The sequence below is a fragment of the Triplophysa dalaica genome, chromosome 4 (assembly GCF_015846415.1).
Source record: "Triplophysa dalaica isolate WHDGS20190420 chromosome 4, ASM1584641v1, whole genome shotgun sequence".
In the NCBI taxonomy this organism is placed as follows: domain Eukaryota; kingdom Metazoa; phylum Chordata; class Actinopteri; order Cypriniformes; family Nemacheilidae; genus Triplophysa; species Triplophysa dalaica.
In genome coordinates this window covers 10,693,799-10,711,732 of record NC_079545.1, presented here as the reverse complement: position 1 = coordinate 10,711,732, position 17,934 = coordinate 10,693,799, and the positions used below count along the sequence as shown (strand labels likewise).

The 17,934-nt window shown below is 38.8% G+C and overlaps 2 protein-coding genes across 44 annotated transcripts in view; one reads left to right on the top strand and one right to left on the bottom strand.

Moving 5' to 3' along the window:
* Positions 1-42: 42 nt before the first annotated feature.
* Positions 43-2,040, top strand: si:dkey-174n20.1 (uncharacterized protein LOC796174 homolog). Its single transcript, XM_056745254.1, has 4 exons — positions 43-398; positions 696-938; positions 1,148-1,450; positions 1,576-2,040. Exons 1-4 carry the CDS (start codon positions 278-280, stop codon positions 1,833-1,835), a joined length of 927 nt encoding a protein of 308 aa, XP_056601232.1. The 5' UTR covers positions 43-277; the 3' UTR covers positions 1,836-2,040.
* Positions 2,041-2,143: 103 nt separating this feature from the next.
* Positions 2,144-17,934, bottom strand: part of camk2b1 (calcium/calmodulin-dependent protein kinase (CaM kinase) II beta 1) — a 53,582-nt gene continuing 37,791 nt past the window's right edge. For 12 of the 43 annotated variants that reach the window (XM_056745208.1, XM_056745212.1, XM_056745219.1 and 9 more), the window contains 9 exons: positions 17,075-17,143; positions 11,384-11,432; positions 9,468-9,542; positions 8,680-8,820; positions 8,087-8,260; positions 6,069-6,144; positions 5,870-5,964; positions 5,154-5,388; positions 2,144-5,079 (listed from right to left, as the gene is read on the bottom strand). In XM_056745208.1, coding sequence (XP_056601186.1) covers positions 5,156-5,388; positions 5,870-5,964; positions 6,069-6,144; positions 8,087-8,260; positions 8,680-8,820; positions 9,468-9,542; positions 11,384-11,432; positions 17,075-17,143 — 912 coding nt within the window. In that variant the 3' untranslated portion in view covers positions 2,144-5,079; positions 5,154-5,155. Of the gene's footprint in view, positions 5,080-5,153; positions 5,389-5,869; positions 5,965-6,068; positions 6,145-8,086; positions 8,261-8,679; positions 8,821-9,467; positions 9,543-11,383; positions 11,433-13,327; positions 13,373-17,074; positions 17,144-17,934 lie in introns of all 43 variants that reach the window. The other 31 variants (XM_056745235.1, XM_056745238.1, XM_056745244.1 and 28 more) reach the window with 7 other exon arrangements.

Here is a 17,934-nt window from a genome sequence, read left to right as displayed (position 1 = left end):
CCGGATGTTATGAAAATCTCGCTATCGCGGTACTTTGGACGTTCTGCTCGGGCGCCTCATGAAGTCGAACAAGCTTTTGACTACATTTATCAGGTTCAGCTATCTGCTAATAACAAGCTTTGGCGTCACTTAACGTTTTTTAAATGTACGACCCTGACTTTTAAAAGCACTGTTGTTCCGACTGGAGAAATTCCATATTTTATGGGAACAGCTTTATTGAATGCTGTATTGACAGTTAGAAGGTTCGTTTTGCGTTAACTGGCTAAGCTAACAGATCATGTTTCTGTTATACTTCATATTATCGGGACTCGTGTGCTATTTGGTGTTAAAATGGATGAAACGAAGGATGTACTGCATGGATGTGACGCGACTAGATGGAAAAACGGTTCTTATCACTGGTGAGCGAATCTTGGGTTCGTTGATTTGTCTGGCTACATAGTAACTTAAGGGTCATTCATTCATAACCATTGTGTGTCATTGCGCGTCCATGTCTGCCACAGTTCTTTGCATCATGTTGAATATAAATCGTTGTTCTGTTTTTCATTTCTATTAATATCCTATAGCTCATGGATCATAATGGGATTACACCTTTACAGTTTGTTTTGTTTTCAGCATGGGTTTCTTTGAGTAGTGTGAATCAAATAATCTTCATCTAAATTCCCTCTTTATTAAATAAAATCTTAACTGTGTTTCAGGTGGGAACTCTGGTATAGGGAAGGAAACAGCTGTAGCATTGGCTCTGCGAGGTGCCAGGGTCATCATCGCCTGCAGAGATGAAGAAAAGGCGAGGAAGGCTGTTCGAGAGATCAAATCCAGGAGCCACAACTTAAATGTTCTTTATATGGAAGTGGACCTGGCCAATATGGAATCCATACGATACTTCAGTAAAAGCTTCTTACAGCAGGAGAAGCGCCTTGATATTCTGATCAATAATGCAGGTGATTGATATCAGGGTGTCAAAGCGCTGGCCAAACTCTCTACGACAGTTTGGCCTCTAGAAATGTTTTTAGATAGTTTGATTGCTTAGAAAAGTAAGAACACGCTTCTTTTCAATAAGTTGCGTGATAAAGTAAAATGAAAAAATATATTTGGTACCATGTCATGGTCCAGGGTCAAGTCCTTGACTGAACACTGTTTTTATTCACAGGCATGCCTAGCGTCCTGGACTGGACTGATGACAATTTCTCCATGTGTTTTGGCGTGAATCACCTGGGCCATTTCTTACTAACCAACCTCCTCCTCCCGCGGCTGAAAGAGAGCTCCCCCAGCAAAGTGATAACGCTCACCTGCTCAAACTACAAGTACCAGAAGCTGGACTTCCAGGATCTAAACTACAACCTGTTCCCGTTTTTTACCTACTGTCGCAGTAAGCTGGCCAATATTTACTTCACACTGGAGCTGGCTCGAATGATGGAGGGAAAAGGAGTGACGGCATATTCTGTCCACCCTGGTGAGATATAAATTTTTTTATTTCTTGAAAAAATGCTCGTGCAAAACTATTTTTAATGTTTGTTTTCTCCTTGTCATTCAGGTTACGTTCAGTTTTTAATGTTTGTTTTCTCCCGTGTTATTCAGGTTACGTTCAGAGTAATTGGACCTGCCATTTCTCAGTTCTGTTCCGGATCCTGATGCAAGTGGTGATGTTCATGTTTTTTATTTCCTGTGAGGCCGGCGCGCAGACGGTTGTATATTGCGCAGTATCGGATGAGGTTCTTCCACACAACGGAGGATACTTCACAGACTGTCGGCCCGCCACTCTGAGAGGATTTGCTAGAGATGCTGGAGTTGCAAAAAAACTTTGGGAGGCCAGTGAGAGATTAGTTAAACTGGCCTGACTTTTTTTTACTGAATGTTTGATTGTGACATTAATACCTATTATGTTATGGAACACAAAGAATGTGATATTTATGTTATTTTTTCATAATGCTTTTTACAGTGTAATTTATTGAAAACCAGTTGACTTGACTGTATTAAACATGCTATGTTGCATTAGTTACACTTTTTATTTTCATTAACAACATAAATTAGCAAATTCTTAAGAAATATGAAATAGTAAAAATACATTTTCTCCATAAAAATGGTCATGATCATTGGAACCTTATTAATCCATATGTTACTAATTTTGAAAAATGCAAAAGATTCATCAGTATTTAAATCATCTCATTTATTTATAACTTCTGAACACATTTGCTTAAGTCAGGGAATACACATAGCATGTTTGAGAATAGAGCAATAACAAGAGTAAGAATCATAAGAAATCAAAGAGAATGTTATCTTATACAGAAAAACAAATCTAACAGAGGGCTACTGTGAGAAGACCCAACCTCAGAGAAACTATTCAGCACTGTTTTCCATGTTGAGTGATAGAAAACAGTCTGGTGCTGTAAGTGCTGGTGGATTTTACCTCTGCTTGGTCTTACATCGGGAGAGCCTGGAAGCTTCAGGTTTGTCATTAAACCCCCGATAACAGTAGGAAAATTTCCATCCAGGTGTTATTTGCAGAATACAGACAGCAGTAAGACATCACTGCCAACATCAGACAAATAAATTTGATTATGAAGTTAACTATCCCATGCATTTTCCTCTAATATTGCAAGTGCTTCTCTGAAGTCAAGCAGTATCATACTAATGAGTATTCTTATAGTTGTTAATATAAATATCAGTCACCTTGTGTCGACAACAATTAGCTTAATACAAAAGCATGCCATAGAAATATCACCATTTCCATAACATCATCTACATTTTCATAGTCTTTGTCATTTACACTGCCATTGTCAGCATCATCTTGGGACAAAAATAGTATGTGCACTTAACAAAGCTGGTAAAATAGATAAGAGAAAGGTTTAGGAAAACCAGCATTCAATAGAAAATCAAATAGAGAAATAACACCAAACCTAGTGTTCAAGTGACTGTCATGCAAAGATATTCCAGCTGAAATGCAAGTAAACCGCAGTTTCAATACTGTCTTGTTTTAATAGTTATGTTCACCTTCACTCGTGACATGTTTATTTTCCATCGCTAAACACAGAGAACAGTACACTTTTTACATGCTGTCTTTTTTGTTTGTTTTGTCTATTGTAGTGAGCATACAGGTGTGGAACTTTGATCACTTTCATAAACAAACGTGATTGCTTGCATCACCTCGTCTCAGACAAAACATATAACGAACATCCAAGAACGAAACACAGCTGTGATACAAGCAGAGCGCTGGAGCAGACGAGCGTGTCAACGTGCCACGAGGTGTCACTTGGTTTGAGATAAATACTTAAAAGGCGCTTTATACTGTTTTTTTCCAAAATACTAGTAATAAAAAAATCAGTAGTCATCGCCCATATGATGTGGCTTAAAACGAAGGAGTGTTAAAAAATGAGATCAAGTGTGCAAACGGAACGCAAATGAAATTAAGAAGCACGTTAGTTGCGTTAAAATAATCAAATAAATAAATACGACCTGAGGACACGAACAGTACATGGGTCTCCTGGGTCATTCTTGCCAAGGTTGATACGATAGTCACGTGACATCAGAATGATGCTCTCTTCAAAAGTAGACATAAATCAGCACAAAGTTGCATGAGGTGTGACGTATAGAAGATCGCATTCGTTTCGTTAAGCTATTTCTTGCCATCATCTAAAATATAAAACTATTGCTGCCCCTTTCGAATAAGAGCTTCTTCACATCATTCTACTAAAGAGTTTCAAACACCTTGCACTTTGCCCATCCGAAGTGTAAACACACTTGAAAAATGATCACGCCCTCCTTTAAAGAGTCTCACACACTGACAACAAACAAAAATATATATAAACTCTCAAAGATAGAACTAGATATTACTCAAGTAATATCGATAATATTCAACACCGTATGTCACGACAGAAATATAAATGTCGTTTGTAAAAGCAAAACAACTCAAGACCATATGCAACTTTGTCAGCTAAAACCACCAAGATTTTGTTTAGTAAATCAAGAGGTACAGTCTTTTCCAAATTATCACGTTCCTACAACGTTAATGACCTCCAGTAATTCTAAGCCTACACCATGACTGCAAATCAGAAATGTAGAAGCGCCTTTTGAGATTAAACTTCTCAACTAATGATCTCATTGGATATTAGCATCTCTCCGTACACGGACGTCAGAGTCCTGGAAAACATTAATCAAATACGATGGCGTTGGCATAATCAACTGAGGTATGGCTTTAAACCGTCGATCTTAAGACGATCTGCGCAGTAGCTTTCCTACCCCAACGGAAAAACATACGAGAATTTCTAAATCGCAATACTAACAACTAGCACAAAAGTTGCAATCTGTGTCACAAATCAGAAAAGAGAAATAGAGAAATGGAAGACCCCAAACGTTCTAGGCAGGCATTGCCCCGAACATTCACACACAGACAATGCATGTCCACCGACGATTGAACACACATGGACGGTCAGATGTGTTGTATGTGATTTTGAGCTTTCAATTATGAATCACATCGAAAGCCTGTACATAAAGCTGTGGATATACTGAAAAATTCATGCTATCCAAAAATGTCCAGAAATAAACGTCTTACGTAAATTGAATATCATTGGCATCCAGAATATGAGTGGTATAAGTGACACGTACAATTGCTTTTGTATTAATACTAATAAAGACAGTAATAACAATATTAATCATAATAATAACAATAATATCGAAAATCTAAACACTGTAAGTGAGGACGGCGAATCAGTGTGATGAAGGTTGTTATTCACACTGGAAAGGTGCGACGGAAAGCGTTTCACAGACGATTTGCTGAGGCTTTAAACATCCTTAATAATCAAAGACTGTCTAACTCCACACAGCACATGTGCACAATGAGGGGAGTCACGGTCAAGGTGAAAACGTACAGGGAGGGGGACTTAGAGTGAGGGGTAAAGTTGATGAGGTGGCGACGCAAATGTGATTGACAGGTGCGGGGGTGTGGGAGGGTCAGGGACTGTAGACTCGCAGCCACCCATCAATGGGTTTGCTTTTCTTCATCCCTCTTTCCAACTTTCCCCCTCTCTCTCCCTCTCTTGCACTCTCCATTTCGGGTTGGGCACAGTTGTCAGATGTGGCTATAACCTGTGAAAATATTGTTAGCCGTGTGTGTCCTTTGCTAACCTTAATGAATTATCAAATAAATCATAGAAAAGTACCTTCACTGTAAAGGAGCGGCTGGAGCTCCCGAACAGTGGAAATGGACATTCTGCCATTTGGAGTCCCGGCGATGCCACACTCTCGTCTCTTCTGATTGGGTGCTGCGCGGCCGCCCCTGCCCATCCACGAACTGCGTGAGGCGGATGTAGGCAATGCAGGCGGCATCTTCCCCAATCAGGTGCACGTGAGGATTGAGGATGGTGGTGTGGATGGGCTTACTGTTCTTGGCTAGCACTATGCCGGAGAGTGAAACAGTCAAACTTTAGAAGCAACAGCGTCTTGTTTATTTGTTTACATTAAAGGTACCATGTGTGATATTTAGGAGGATCTATAGACAGATATGGAATACAATAAACATAACTATGTCTTCAGATGTGTATAAAGACTTTACATAATGAAGCGTTGTGTTTTTATTACCTTAGAATAAGCTATTTCTATCTACATACACCGCATGTATGTGCATGTTGCTTCTACAGTAGCCCTTGACAGACAAACTGCTCTACTGAGGGCATTTCGTAAATATTTATCTCCTTCGGGAAAGAAGCAAAAAGTTGACAAAATCTTTGTCATGTGTCAGCCATCATAGTGCTTCGAAAGGGAGGAGTGAAGTGAGCCATTGGTTGCAATTCGCAACCTTACCGTTAGATGCCGCTAAATTTCACAAACTGGACCCTTAAGAGAAATATCTTACCAACGAAATTTCGACTCAACTTACAGTTCTCAAAGTAGAACCTGTGAAAGTCCATCCCTTCCACCAAATTTCCCAAGGCCTCTGGCTCAAAACAGGTAAGCCCAGGATCACAGATTTTCCTAAAAAGATTTAAAACCACTTGTTTTAGTATCATGTTGTGTTGTTTTACGTGTCTAGTAAAATAGAAAATACCTTCCTCTCTCGCACACACACACAAACTTACGCATAGGCTTCAAAGTCCCCATTGTTGATACCCTCAATAAGCTGTTCGGTGATTTTGATTATCTCCTGTTTGCGCACTATGAGAAGGAGAAATGCCGGTGTTAACACAAGACAAGTTTTTGAAACCCTCTCATACGGGAAGTCCATTTATGGTGAGTCAACTTGTCTTTTAAAGCACAACAATGCAGGGGGATAAGTAAATTAATATTCGTGTTTAATCTTTGTGTCGTTCTGCATCAATTCACAAAAGCTGCAGCTTTTTTCTTCTCTTCGCCCTCAACAGAAGCGGTCGCATTTTCACTCCTCGTCCACGCCCTTATTTTCCCTGCTTGCTCTCCTGTCTCGTCTCGTCTCATCTATTGAGAGACTCTCTCTGCACTGCTCTACAACTGAAAATTATGGATTTCATCAACTGGTCTCTCAACGCAATTGACAACATCTTCTCGACGAGAAGCAACTGGTCTCTCAACGCAATTGACACCATCTTCTCGACGAGAAGCTTGGGTTCGGGGGAACCTGACTGCCCTGACGGAACGTTCCCAGCTGGCTACACGATGGACGCGTGGGAGAGATGGCGGATCGTGTGTCTGGCAGCTCTTTACGTGGAGGACATTGAAGATATCTACCTATTCGGAACCATGATAACAGGTCTTGTGCTGATTGGATTAGGCTTTGCCCTGGGTTATCAAAGAATTAATAAAACGGGTACAGCTATCCAAAGCCTCTCAAGGCTGCCCGTATCGATTGAAGCTGTGGGAAGAACGGTCAGCATTGAGACTGAGACTATTAACCGCAATATGGTTGCTATCATGGAGAGCCTCACGGCTTTGCAAAGAAAAATTGATGGTGTTGGAAACCAAAATGGACAAAGAGAGTAGCCGTGGAACTGGAATGCGGTTACTCGTACCAAGACTAAACAATCGCAATCTTATCTTTTCGGCTCCCCTGAATCAGCAATGGCCTTGGCCAAGGCTGCTGCTGGAAATCAACCCTGGGAAGAGCAGTACCGTGAGACGCTCTTGCGTTCCTCCCCCATTCTACTGATACCTGCTGATTACACACTATCACACTTACACACATATACATATGCCGCCCTCAATTGAGGCGGTCTTCCATCCCCCGATCCCTCGCCTCCGTCACATTGAACCGACAGCCTGACAAGCAGCTCTGTGACCAGCGCCGCCATGGCTGCAGGACCGGATGGCTGCTTGCCGGAGCTGGATTACTTCCCCTGTTGCAAAGTCTTGTCTATGGTGTATATGGTGTATGTGCTTTTGTTTTCTCCTCACCTTCCTCATGTTATGCTGTATTTTTCTTCTTACTACATTTCGTTACACTGTACTTGTATATGTGGAAAGACAATAAAGTTGAATCTAATCTAATCAAACAGGGCGAGTGCATTGGAATTAAAAACGGGTTGTTCAAACATCCACTCAAACAGAATTCGGCCATCTACATTAGACACAACATTCTCATATAACAGAAGGTTAAAATACAACCGAATGTTTAAAGGCACCACAATTCAAAGACATCAAGTACCCCCTTCTTTAAAAACCCACACTCAAGGCTCAACAACAAAGACTTTTCATATGCTATCAAACTCAAAATTTGACACAAAATTGACACTTTCTGACTCTCATTTCAAAGATTTCTCACAATTCAAGAAAATCTGTTAACTCATCAATCAGTGAAACTTGATAGTTGTTCATACTTGTGCATTTCACATTTAAACATTAGAAATGTCTTCACTGACAATCCCTATATGACAAAGGAAAAAAACTAATATTTAAATGTGTAATGCACACATATGCACAACAATAACGTTTCATTGATCGATGAGTTTTGCAAGCTAGCTAAAAATTGTTTAGGTCCGTCCTCATTGTTGAGCCATGTACGCTGTTATACATGTTAATCTGGTAGAATAAATGATGCCTGTCTAAACATCACTTCTAACCAAACTCCTCATGCTGGTTTGCTGCTCATGTTAGCAGAGACGCTGACATCACACGCTATACTCACAATGGGTTGATGGTAGGGGGGTTGAGGAGGGCTGGGAAGGGACAGGGGAGGGGTGGGATTGAGAAGATACTGGGGCAGGGGCTGGAGGGGGTCTGCTTGGGGCCAGTGGCTCACTGTCGGTCTGGGGGGCGGAACTTCTGCGCACACTGCCAACTAGATCTGTCAAACGTGACACTGGAGTTTGACGATGAAAATACAAGAGAGACAGACGAGAGAGACAGTTGAAAGGAAAGAAAGGTGATCAACGTGGAGGAACAGGTGGCTAAATAAAATCATTGGCTATTTATTCATCCTCATGTGGTTTAAAAACTGTATATGACTCTGTCTTCTGTGGAACACAGACTATATTTTGAGAAATGGTTTTGTGTCCAGACAATGGAAGTCAATGGGATGCAATGTTGTTTGGTTATCATAGTTCTTTAAAATATCTTCATTTGTGTTCTGCAGAAGAAATGAATTTGAAGCTAACAGATAAAACCCACAAATCTACCATTTTGATTTTGTTGGGTATTTGTTTGCATTGATTGTTTTTATAAAGATTTATGTTTAGTTGAAGTGCCTGAACTGATTTATCTAGTCCTTAGTGGACTTACTCTGTGTGGGAATGTTAGGGGTTTGGGGAGCGGAGGGGGCAGAAACGGCAGCGGGAGTCGTTGTGTTTCCCCCCTCACTATCAGATGCCGGCCCCGGGCCCCGCCGAACCGCTCCCAGCAGATCAGTGAACTTATTGGCAGCTGTGGGCCCAGAATCAAGCAGGACAGAAATAACAGAGAGAAATTAGGCCTAGAAAAGAACAGGTAACAGTGATACCGGTCCAGAGGTCTAAACAACTGAGGATGCTTAAATGGAAAATATATTGAAAACTGCTAGGGGTGGGAACCATGTAATAAACTTAAAGGGTTAGTAACACAAAATGGCACCCTGATGACATCTTAAACCTGTATGACTCAAAACACAAAAGATATTTTGATGAATCTTAGTAACCAAAAACAGTTTGCCCCCATTGACATCTATTGTATGGACACAAATCCAAGTCAATGGGGACCAACGATTTTCGTTTGCAGACATTCTTCGAAATATCATACAGTGTGAAATGACAATTTTATTTTGGGGTGCATTATCCCTTAAAGTTAGTTTATTCCTTACTTTGGAAGATGATCCATATGCTGGAATGTTTGGTTTGGATGAGTCAGTGAGTTATGGGTAATTCTGGGGTGTCAGTAGGATTTACGTCATTAACAGCAATATAGCAATTTAGTCAGTTATTGGCACCAATTTATTAAATACGACTTAAAATAATGTTTTTTTTTGTTATATAAAGCTGATCTTTATTGAACATATGCATAAACAAGGCAAATGATGGCATAATAAACGCACTTACTGAACACAGCAGGGGAGGGGCCTGGAGGTGTGTGGGCGGGGTCAGACTGAACGGAACCGTTATCTACAACCTTTCCTGTGACACACCCCCAAATTTGACAGTCATGAGAGAAAGCATGGGTCAAACTGACATCACTCAGATTTTTATCAGTCCCTATTCTAAAAATTCCTGTGGGAGCCAGATGCGTCCAAATCATCATGAGATGGTTTGGATCTTGTTTTTATTTGCATTTATAACAAGTAAGGTACATCTGGTCATTTACTGCTCTATTACGTCATTTTATTATTATCAGGGCTGGGAAAAACTACAATGACTATAAATTAATGATGTAAAAAAAGAATGGGCAAAAAATGACCAACAACGAAAACATAACAATGAATAAGATGAAATACGATACAGTAAAGTAAATCAACAAATCAATCAAAATGTGAAAAAACTCAAATGGAAAATTTGACAAAAGAAGTACCATGAACTCCATAGAAAGTATATTGCAAACTAACGGTACTGTTTAGTTTGTAAAGTCGCATTGGATAAAAGCGTCTGCCAAATGAATCAATTTCATGTAAATGTATATTGAAGATAACTGTGCTGCCTCAAAGACACTCAAGTTTAAACTTACTCCAAAATACACATTTGTCAAAAAGCGATCTATTCCACCAACTGTTCTTCAAACAAAAGTGCTTCTCAACACACCACAGTGGCTGTTATAACTCGCACTTGCAGCTGCGTCACAATAATTCATCACAACAATTTCTCAAGCAGCCATATATTTCCAACTAAAAGTAACACACACACACTTCTCACCGACTCTTTTGTGTGATCGCGACAAGACGACATCACGCTCCTGTCATGCACACGGTCTGCCCAGAAATTTGGCAGCAAGTTCCTCCTCCAACACACACACACACACAAAGTCAAACAGACACGCACACATGCTCTCAAATAGCCAGGGTCTCTGTTTCCCACTAGGAATTAAATATAGCACAAGGTGCCCTTGCTTCGTTCTGGGTAAGAGACACTCACACAGACACAGAAAGCAGAAGCAGGACCAACACGGAACCATTTCTGAGACTAGAAGTGTAAAGAAAAGGGTCAACCCAAAAACCTTGTATTAAATTCTTCAGCTTAAAGCGACAGTTCTTCCTTTACTCACCCTCCACTTGTTCTAAATCTGTATAAATGTATTTGTTCTGATGAACACAGAGAAAGATATTTGGAAGAATGCTTGTAACCAAACAGTTCTTGGCCACCATTGACTACCATAGTAGGAAAAAATTGCTTTATAAATGTGTTCTGTTGAACAAAAAAAAAGATCTTTTGAAGGATTTAGGAAAGCAAACAGTTCTGGTCCACTTTTGACCACCATTGCAATTCTTCCTCCTATGGTAGTCAATGGTGGCCGAGAACTGTTTGGTAACAAGCATTCTTTCAAATATCTTTCTCTGTGTTCATCAGAAGAAATAAATGAATAGAAGTTTTGGAACAACTTGAGGGTAAGTAAATGATGACAGAATTTTTATTTTGGGGTGAACCGTCTCTTTAAGAGTGTTGCTTGACTTCACCTCAGTGTTCACTCAACATTTATGATTAGAGGTTCTCAACTGGTACATCGGACGAGTTTACAATAAACTTGCTTACTGTGCTAAAGTTAACAAATTTTAAATCTCTAATCAAATCTTTATTCATAAACTGCATTTGCCCTAGAAAAGAAAATATTAATATAATGATAATCAATACGCATACACAGCTGCATTGTACATTGTGAAATGTTTGAACATTTTCCATCTCCTTATGACCTATTCTAAACACGCTTATTTTTGGGCCGCCGCCCACTAGTTGAGAACCGCTGGCTGTAATCCATTTTGCAGGGTTGCTGTGTTTTCTTGTGTGTGTGAAAGCCGAACACGGATTCTTACCCTTCATTTCCTCGTCCTCCACTGTAGCATTACTGCTGTCCGACGACTCCTGAGATAATCACAGAACACAGTTAGGCAAGGCATTAACATTTCGTTGAAAGACCACCAACTTGTCCCAAAGTCCTCCCGCACACAACATTAATGATCATCTCAACATCAGAGCTCTGGAGATCACACACACAGTCAACCTTGGCAGCGTCTGTAAGACGATTAAACCACACTTGTTATATTTGTCAAGCTCAAACATCATATTGAACACATGAGCACACTTGTATATTTACAATATATAGCATGCTTGCTTGTATCTTATTGCTTAATGCTACAGCTCTGAGGAGGAATACTACCTACTGAATGCTACCTAATGATGGGGAGGAGACCATGGTCACCTGGGAAACAGGAGAGTGCACCTGTCACAACGTAACGGTAACGATCAGCAAGGACATCAGCTCCAGCTGTAAATAGGCCATCTGTATGTGGGGCGATATTATTAGGTTCTCCTGAAAAGGCTTTTGTTCTCTTATTCAATCATTGAGCTATAGACCTTATTATTCCTCTACTAAGAAACTGTCAAATGTGGAGAAATAGTCTGATAGACCATTTTCCTGGGGAAGATTAAGCCCGATTCAGGATCGAAAAGAACAGAACCACTGGCAGAAGATATTGTTGCAGATATAGGCATTGCTAGGCATTGAGAAACTCAAACTCTTGCTAGTGGGTAAAGTGACGTCATGGGATACTGGCCTTATTCTTTTCTACGCCCTCTTGTCTCTACATTTCTGGTATATTTTTGTTTAATTTCCTTCATTCTTCCCATTACAAGATGACCTCATTTAAGTACAACCTCAGAATATTTCTGTGTGTATAAATAACAGGCACAATTTGTGGATCCTCATATAATATTTCACTTCTCAATTTTTTTTAAGGTGATGTGTGTCATTCCTGTGCCAGTAGCTGACAAACAGAATAGCAAAAAACATTATAATAATATAAATATATTAATTAAAGATGCACCAATACTACATTTTTTCACAGATACTGATAGCAATTATTCACAGTGATAACTGCATTTAGAAGACTCAATTAATATGTCTTAACTTTCATTTTATATAATGATTATTAATACTAAACATCAAACATCAAATTTCCTGCATGCAGAGCACAGATTCATAGCATTGTCCCATCCTCTTGATTGAGAGGATCGGCCCTGATCATTGGCTATTTTTAACTATCATCCGCTAGTGTCAAAAATAACTTGTATCGGCCGTTAACGATAACTGGGCGATATATTTCTGCATCTCTAAATAATACAATATAATAGAAACATTATATATTCATATATTATGATAATATAAATAATATTTGACCCCCAAATGTTTTTATCCAAATCACTATAAGGAGTTTCAACCCAAAGCAGCATTTGTTTATACTTTTTGTAAGTAAATAAAACCCTATTTAAAAGACAGGAGTAAATACCTTATAGCACACACTTCACCTTTAAAGTTAAAGGAGTTTGCTTTAATAGCTGCACCCTCAATTCCGACCACAAGAGGTCTCTGCGTCTCAGTCTCCATGAACACAGAGATCTGATCCAGCAGGTTTAATATTCTTTTCATGACACACATTTCCAACTGTTGCTCTGCAGCCTCATGCTGCAAACATCTGATGTGTCAAGTGTCATTTCCCATCATCTAGATCATTAATGAAATGACTATTAAACAGGTCTCCTTTAAATCAAGTATGCTCATTTGCATGTGTTGTTAGAATGCAAAACTTGTTATTAGTGTACTAGTATTAAAAACAAAGCAAAAACTTTAGATGGGTCATGCATGCAGCTATCGCATACACTCAGATGATGTCAGTGTGTAGTCACGTTAGCACAAACGCGTTGTGTGGATGCAGATCAAACAGGACGAATGGTGGGAAAGAGGGGGAGGGAGGGGGTACCTTAATCCCATCCACTGCATTATGGATGACAGTGGTCTGTGCCTCCTACAGAGCGACAGGGGAGGAGGGGGTGGAAAAACATGATAGAAAAGAACATGAGAGAGAGAGAACGTGTGTGGGTGGATGGGTGTTTATGATGCCAGCCCAGTAAAAAAGAACAAGTAAAACAAAAATTACCAATGGTTCAACAGCAGACAGCTTCACTCTTCAATTTTAAACAATTACTCTGACTTTATAATCTAAAGGATATAATATTTCTCACTCAACAACAAAAACTACGTTGCGCTATTTCACAGAACGTCACTGCAATTTTTCAACTGTTGCGGTCAATTTGGCAATGCAATTATGTGTTTATTTTGTTCTGTCTCCTCCGTGTATTCGTCATCCCCGGAAACCTGCTGGCTAGACGCACATCAGACTGCATAAACCTGTAATGCCCAGTTTCTCTTGCAGGAAGTAACATTCTCTCACTGTCCAATCAGAAGCCCTTGGTCCCCATCATTATGAAGTATTCATTGCCATGGCAACTGTTGCCCGGTGCAACAGGCAGCAGTTACAAGCTAAGGTTGTGATGACGATCGCGAAGGGTCGACATATGGATGTGTTGCGAGTGCTAACACACTAACACTACTTTGTAATGGATTTGTGATGTGTGTTTGTGTATTGTGTATGTGGTAACAGATGATGCACGAATTGAGGGATGAAGAAATAATACATAAACATTTAAATTTCGTTTGATTTAATTTTTACGAGCAGAAAAGCTGTGAGTTGATAAGTTGATAAGGTCTGTTCATATCTGTGATTCAGATTCAAACTGTTTCTCCAATTAACTGATTCAATAAGATGATTCACCACTGAAATACGCAATTTTTCACATATTTTCAAAAAAAAAAAAAAAAATCACGTATACAACATGCTATGTCCAAGTCTGTGTATATTTATAGTGTGTTCAGTTTGGTTCTAAAATAGAAAATATATTTTTTTGTATAAAAAAAACAATCAAACCACAGTTGGTTTGTTTTGATTGAAGCCATATTATCTAAAAAAAATACAGCTGACTAATACGATAACATAACAAAAACAGTATTTCCATGAATTCCACGAGTTCCATTCAAACCATTCAAAATTATTTTCCGTTTTTCTGAATGTATGTGTTTAGGTAAAATGATCATTTTTGTTACATTCGGTAAAATATTTCTACCAAATTTCGAATACAAATGTTTTTTTCTATTTGTATTTATTTGCAGAAAATAAACTGTAGAAACAGGTCAAAATAACAGGAAAGATGCTCAGTATTTGTATTTGACCTCAAATAATGCAATGAAAAGTTCATATTCACTTCTAAGCAATACAACAGTAATAATAAGAATAGGAAAAATTCAAAAACTTTTTTTTGCGATAACCTAGATTCATTGAGTAACTTGAGTAATTCTGATACAAAAAAAAAATCTTTTTTTTTTTTTTGTGAAGTGCGTTTGCTCGTTTCGGTGTGACATTAATTAAAGGCTCACAGCTATTTTAATTAGTTTTAGTCTATTTTGGGAGTGAAACTTGTTTTCCGGCTGCATTGAGTCCGAATAACTAAATAATCCTGTTATTTAAACAAGCCATCTGCTGTTCTGCGTGTCTGAGTGAATGAACCGCACAGTTTAACGTGCTTTTACTAGTTTTACAAGTTAAAAGTAAGCAAAAAAACTGAACTTTGAAAATTAAAACTAATTTAGGCAAAATAAAAGCATCATGCATAAGCTAAAGTTAGTTGTTTACCAATTGAAATTCTTCTTCTATTTATGTTTCTTATTTAAACTGTTTTATTATATTGCATTTTGAATGTAATATAGCAATGGAATGTACTAAATGTGTTGAGTTTTTACAGATATTAATGTATGCAATTTATCAATAAAAATGTACTTTTTTCTACAAAGGAAACAAATGAGTTGTTCCAGTGCTTTGTATTATAGCACACAATCGGACTGATAAAACGTCCATTTAAATGGGAGCAAAGTGGTGTTCTCATGTCATGTAAATATGTTACTGGATTAAGTCCTTTATATTTCCTATTGGAAATAATTGCATTATTGGTGCGCAAATAAACATAGTCATTGTTGTTGGATCACTTTACCTCAATCCTGAGGCTTGATTTTGTTGACACTGGACTGGAAAGACCACAATACATCCAGAAATGCTGACCTCATGAACACTTTAATGGCCTTTTCATTTTTATCCGCAGCTGTATATGTGTGTGATGTATATACTTTATGTAGGTACAGCGTGGCCAATCTCCCAACTATTTTAAACTAGATTCCTGCTTTTTTTGCTCTTAATGTCTGAAATAGCATTCACTCTATTCAGGTCTACCTATATCATGGCCGAGTCCCAGTTAATAGTACAACTGAAGGGAAAGCTATGAAACAAAGCTCTAAGGCTAGAGTTTTTACTGATCATAAACGCCTCCTCACTTCACTTCAAGGTTGGGTAACTATATCTGCACCATAAAATACGCTACACTTATACCCACACGCAGACAGCAGGATACAAACTGCACACACATTTGGCCATGTGTTGCATTAGCTGTATACACTGGAACGCATGTCATGTTTCCAGTGGTAGCCTCCTTTCTAAAAGTGACAGCTCACCTTAAACGGAAAATTCTGTCAGCCTTAACCTAGCTTCATGTTGTTCAAAACATGTTTAACTTTCATTCATGAAATAACTGATCCACCAATCAAATCAGACCATGGAATGCAACATGACAAATGCAATTTATGACTAGAGCGTGTAGTGAAAGACAAAAATACCCAAGCACATATGAATAAACAGTACACAAATTTTCAAATCTCTGTAACATTGAGTGCATTTTCATGCACAAAATAAATATCTATCAAAAATATCTAAAAATATCTATCAAAAATCAGTTTAAAAAGAAACCTGTTTTTACTTGTTTACATGCATAGTTATAAACCAGCTGCGCAGAAAACCGTGTTAACGTAGAAGTTCAAGACTTGCCGACATCACCGTCGATAGTCTGTTTAGTAATCACAAATGCACCTGGAAAACGGTCAGAAGCTGTATTTTTATAGCTCTTATCATGTCCGCCGTACCGGAATATGCAACAATAGTTCTTCATTTTGATGTTTCTACATCAACTGCATGATTCAAGAGAGGACTTTTATACATTTTTTTTACTATTACTTACATTTGGGACTTTTACTACTGCGCTTTCAGACATGCGCACATAAACAAAACTGAGAGAAAACCGATAAAGGCGTTTATTTACATGCAGCGCAAAATCGGAGTAATGGGCAAAAAACTACTTCTGCCGAGCAGGTTTTGCTTACGTGGTTTATGAGCTTTCCCCAATAAAAAAAGTTTTAAACGTTAACATGACCTTATATACATCAGCATATCAAGCATAATCACTGTAAGACTATGCATGTAAACATCGTGACCAGGACACTAAAAGCAGACCTTTCTCGTTTCTTTCGTCTTTGCTCACACTGCTCATGATTTAAAATTGATTTTCTAGTCTAACTTATGAGCGACTGTTCTCACTGTCACTTAGCAAGTAATAAAATAAAAGTAATAAGATTCATTTGCTGTAAAGCAAGTTCTATACTGGCTTTAACACACACCACACACAAGAACGGAAAGAGAATTCAAAGCTTAACATGGATGCAGGTAGAGTGATAGACAGAAGGTAAAAAGGAGGAAGTGACTGAGGAGTAAAGGATTTAGAGAGGTAAATACCAGTGCAGGAGAGGGAAGGTTTCCTTTGGGGCTGGTGACTATGCTGTTTTTGGTGCTGTTTGTCTGGGGCTGTGCAGGGAAACATAATACACATTCAGTTAAGTGTTAAGTAAAGAAGGAATAGAAGGGAGAAACCGACATGCATGCGCACAAACACACAAGAGTGAGCATCTGTTTTAAGAGGTTAATTATGTGCCCGTTTATTTACATCAAACAATGTTATTTTTCCAGAAACATTGTTCTGCAACAGGAAAGGGGACAGGGTCACTACTGAGTGAAGTCCATAAAATGCTTGTACATGCTGTACATGTTTACAGGTAAATGAGTTCTAGATGCTTATTTGAACTCAGGGTCCCTGGCAGTAGTGGACTGTCCTCTTTCTCGATTGCCTCATATGTAAGTTAGAGTTGTTGGCAATGTTATAAAAATAAAAAAAATAAAAATAGTGAAACATTTGAAATCAAATAAAATGTGACCCTGGACAAAAAAACAGTAATAAGGGTAAATATTTTGAACTTGAGATTATACATCGAGATTTTACGTGAATAAATAAGCTTTCCACCAATGATGGTTTGTTCGAATAAGACAATATTTGGGCAAAATACAACTATTTGAAAATCTGGAATCTGGGAGTTCAAAAAAAATGAAAGTATAGAAAAAAATCACCTCCTTCACTTTGCCATTCAGAGCGCTGGGCAGAAATCATATCGGGGTCAACACCCGGTGTGAGACCTACACCTTTTCCCCTGGATTTTCAAGGGCCGACGAGAGCTCACCGGACACTGCAGAAGCCCATTCCAGAGCGCCCTGCCCTTCACGACGAAGAGAGAACTCTTGTCGGCGCCTCCAACGGCTTCTCC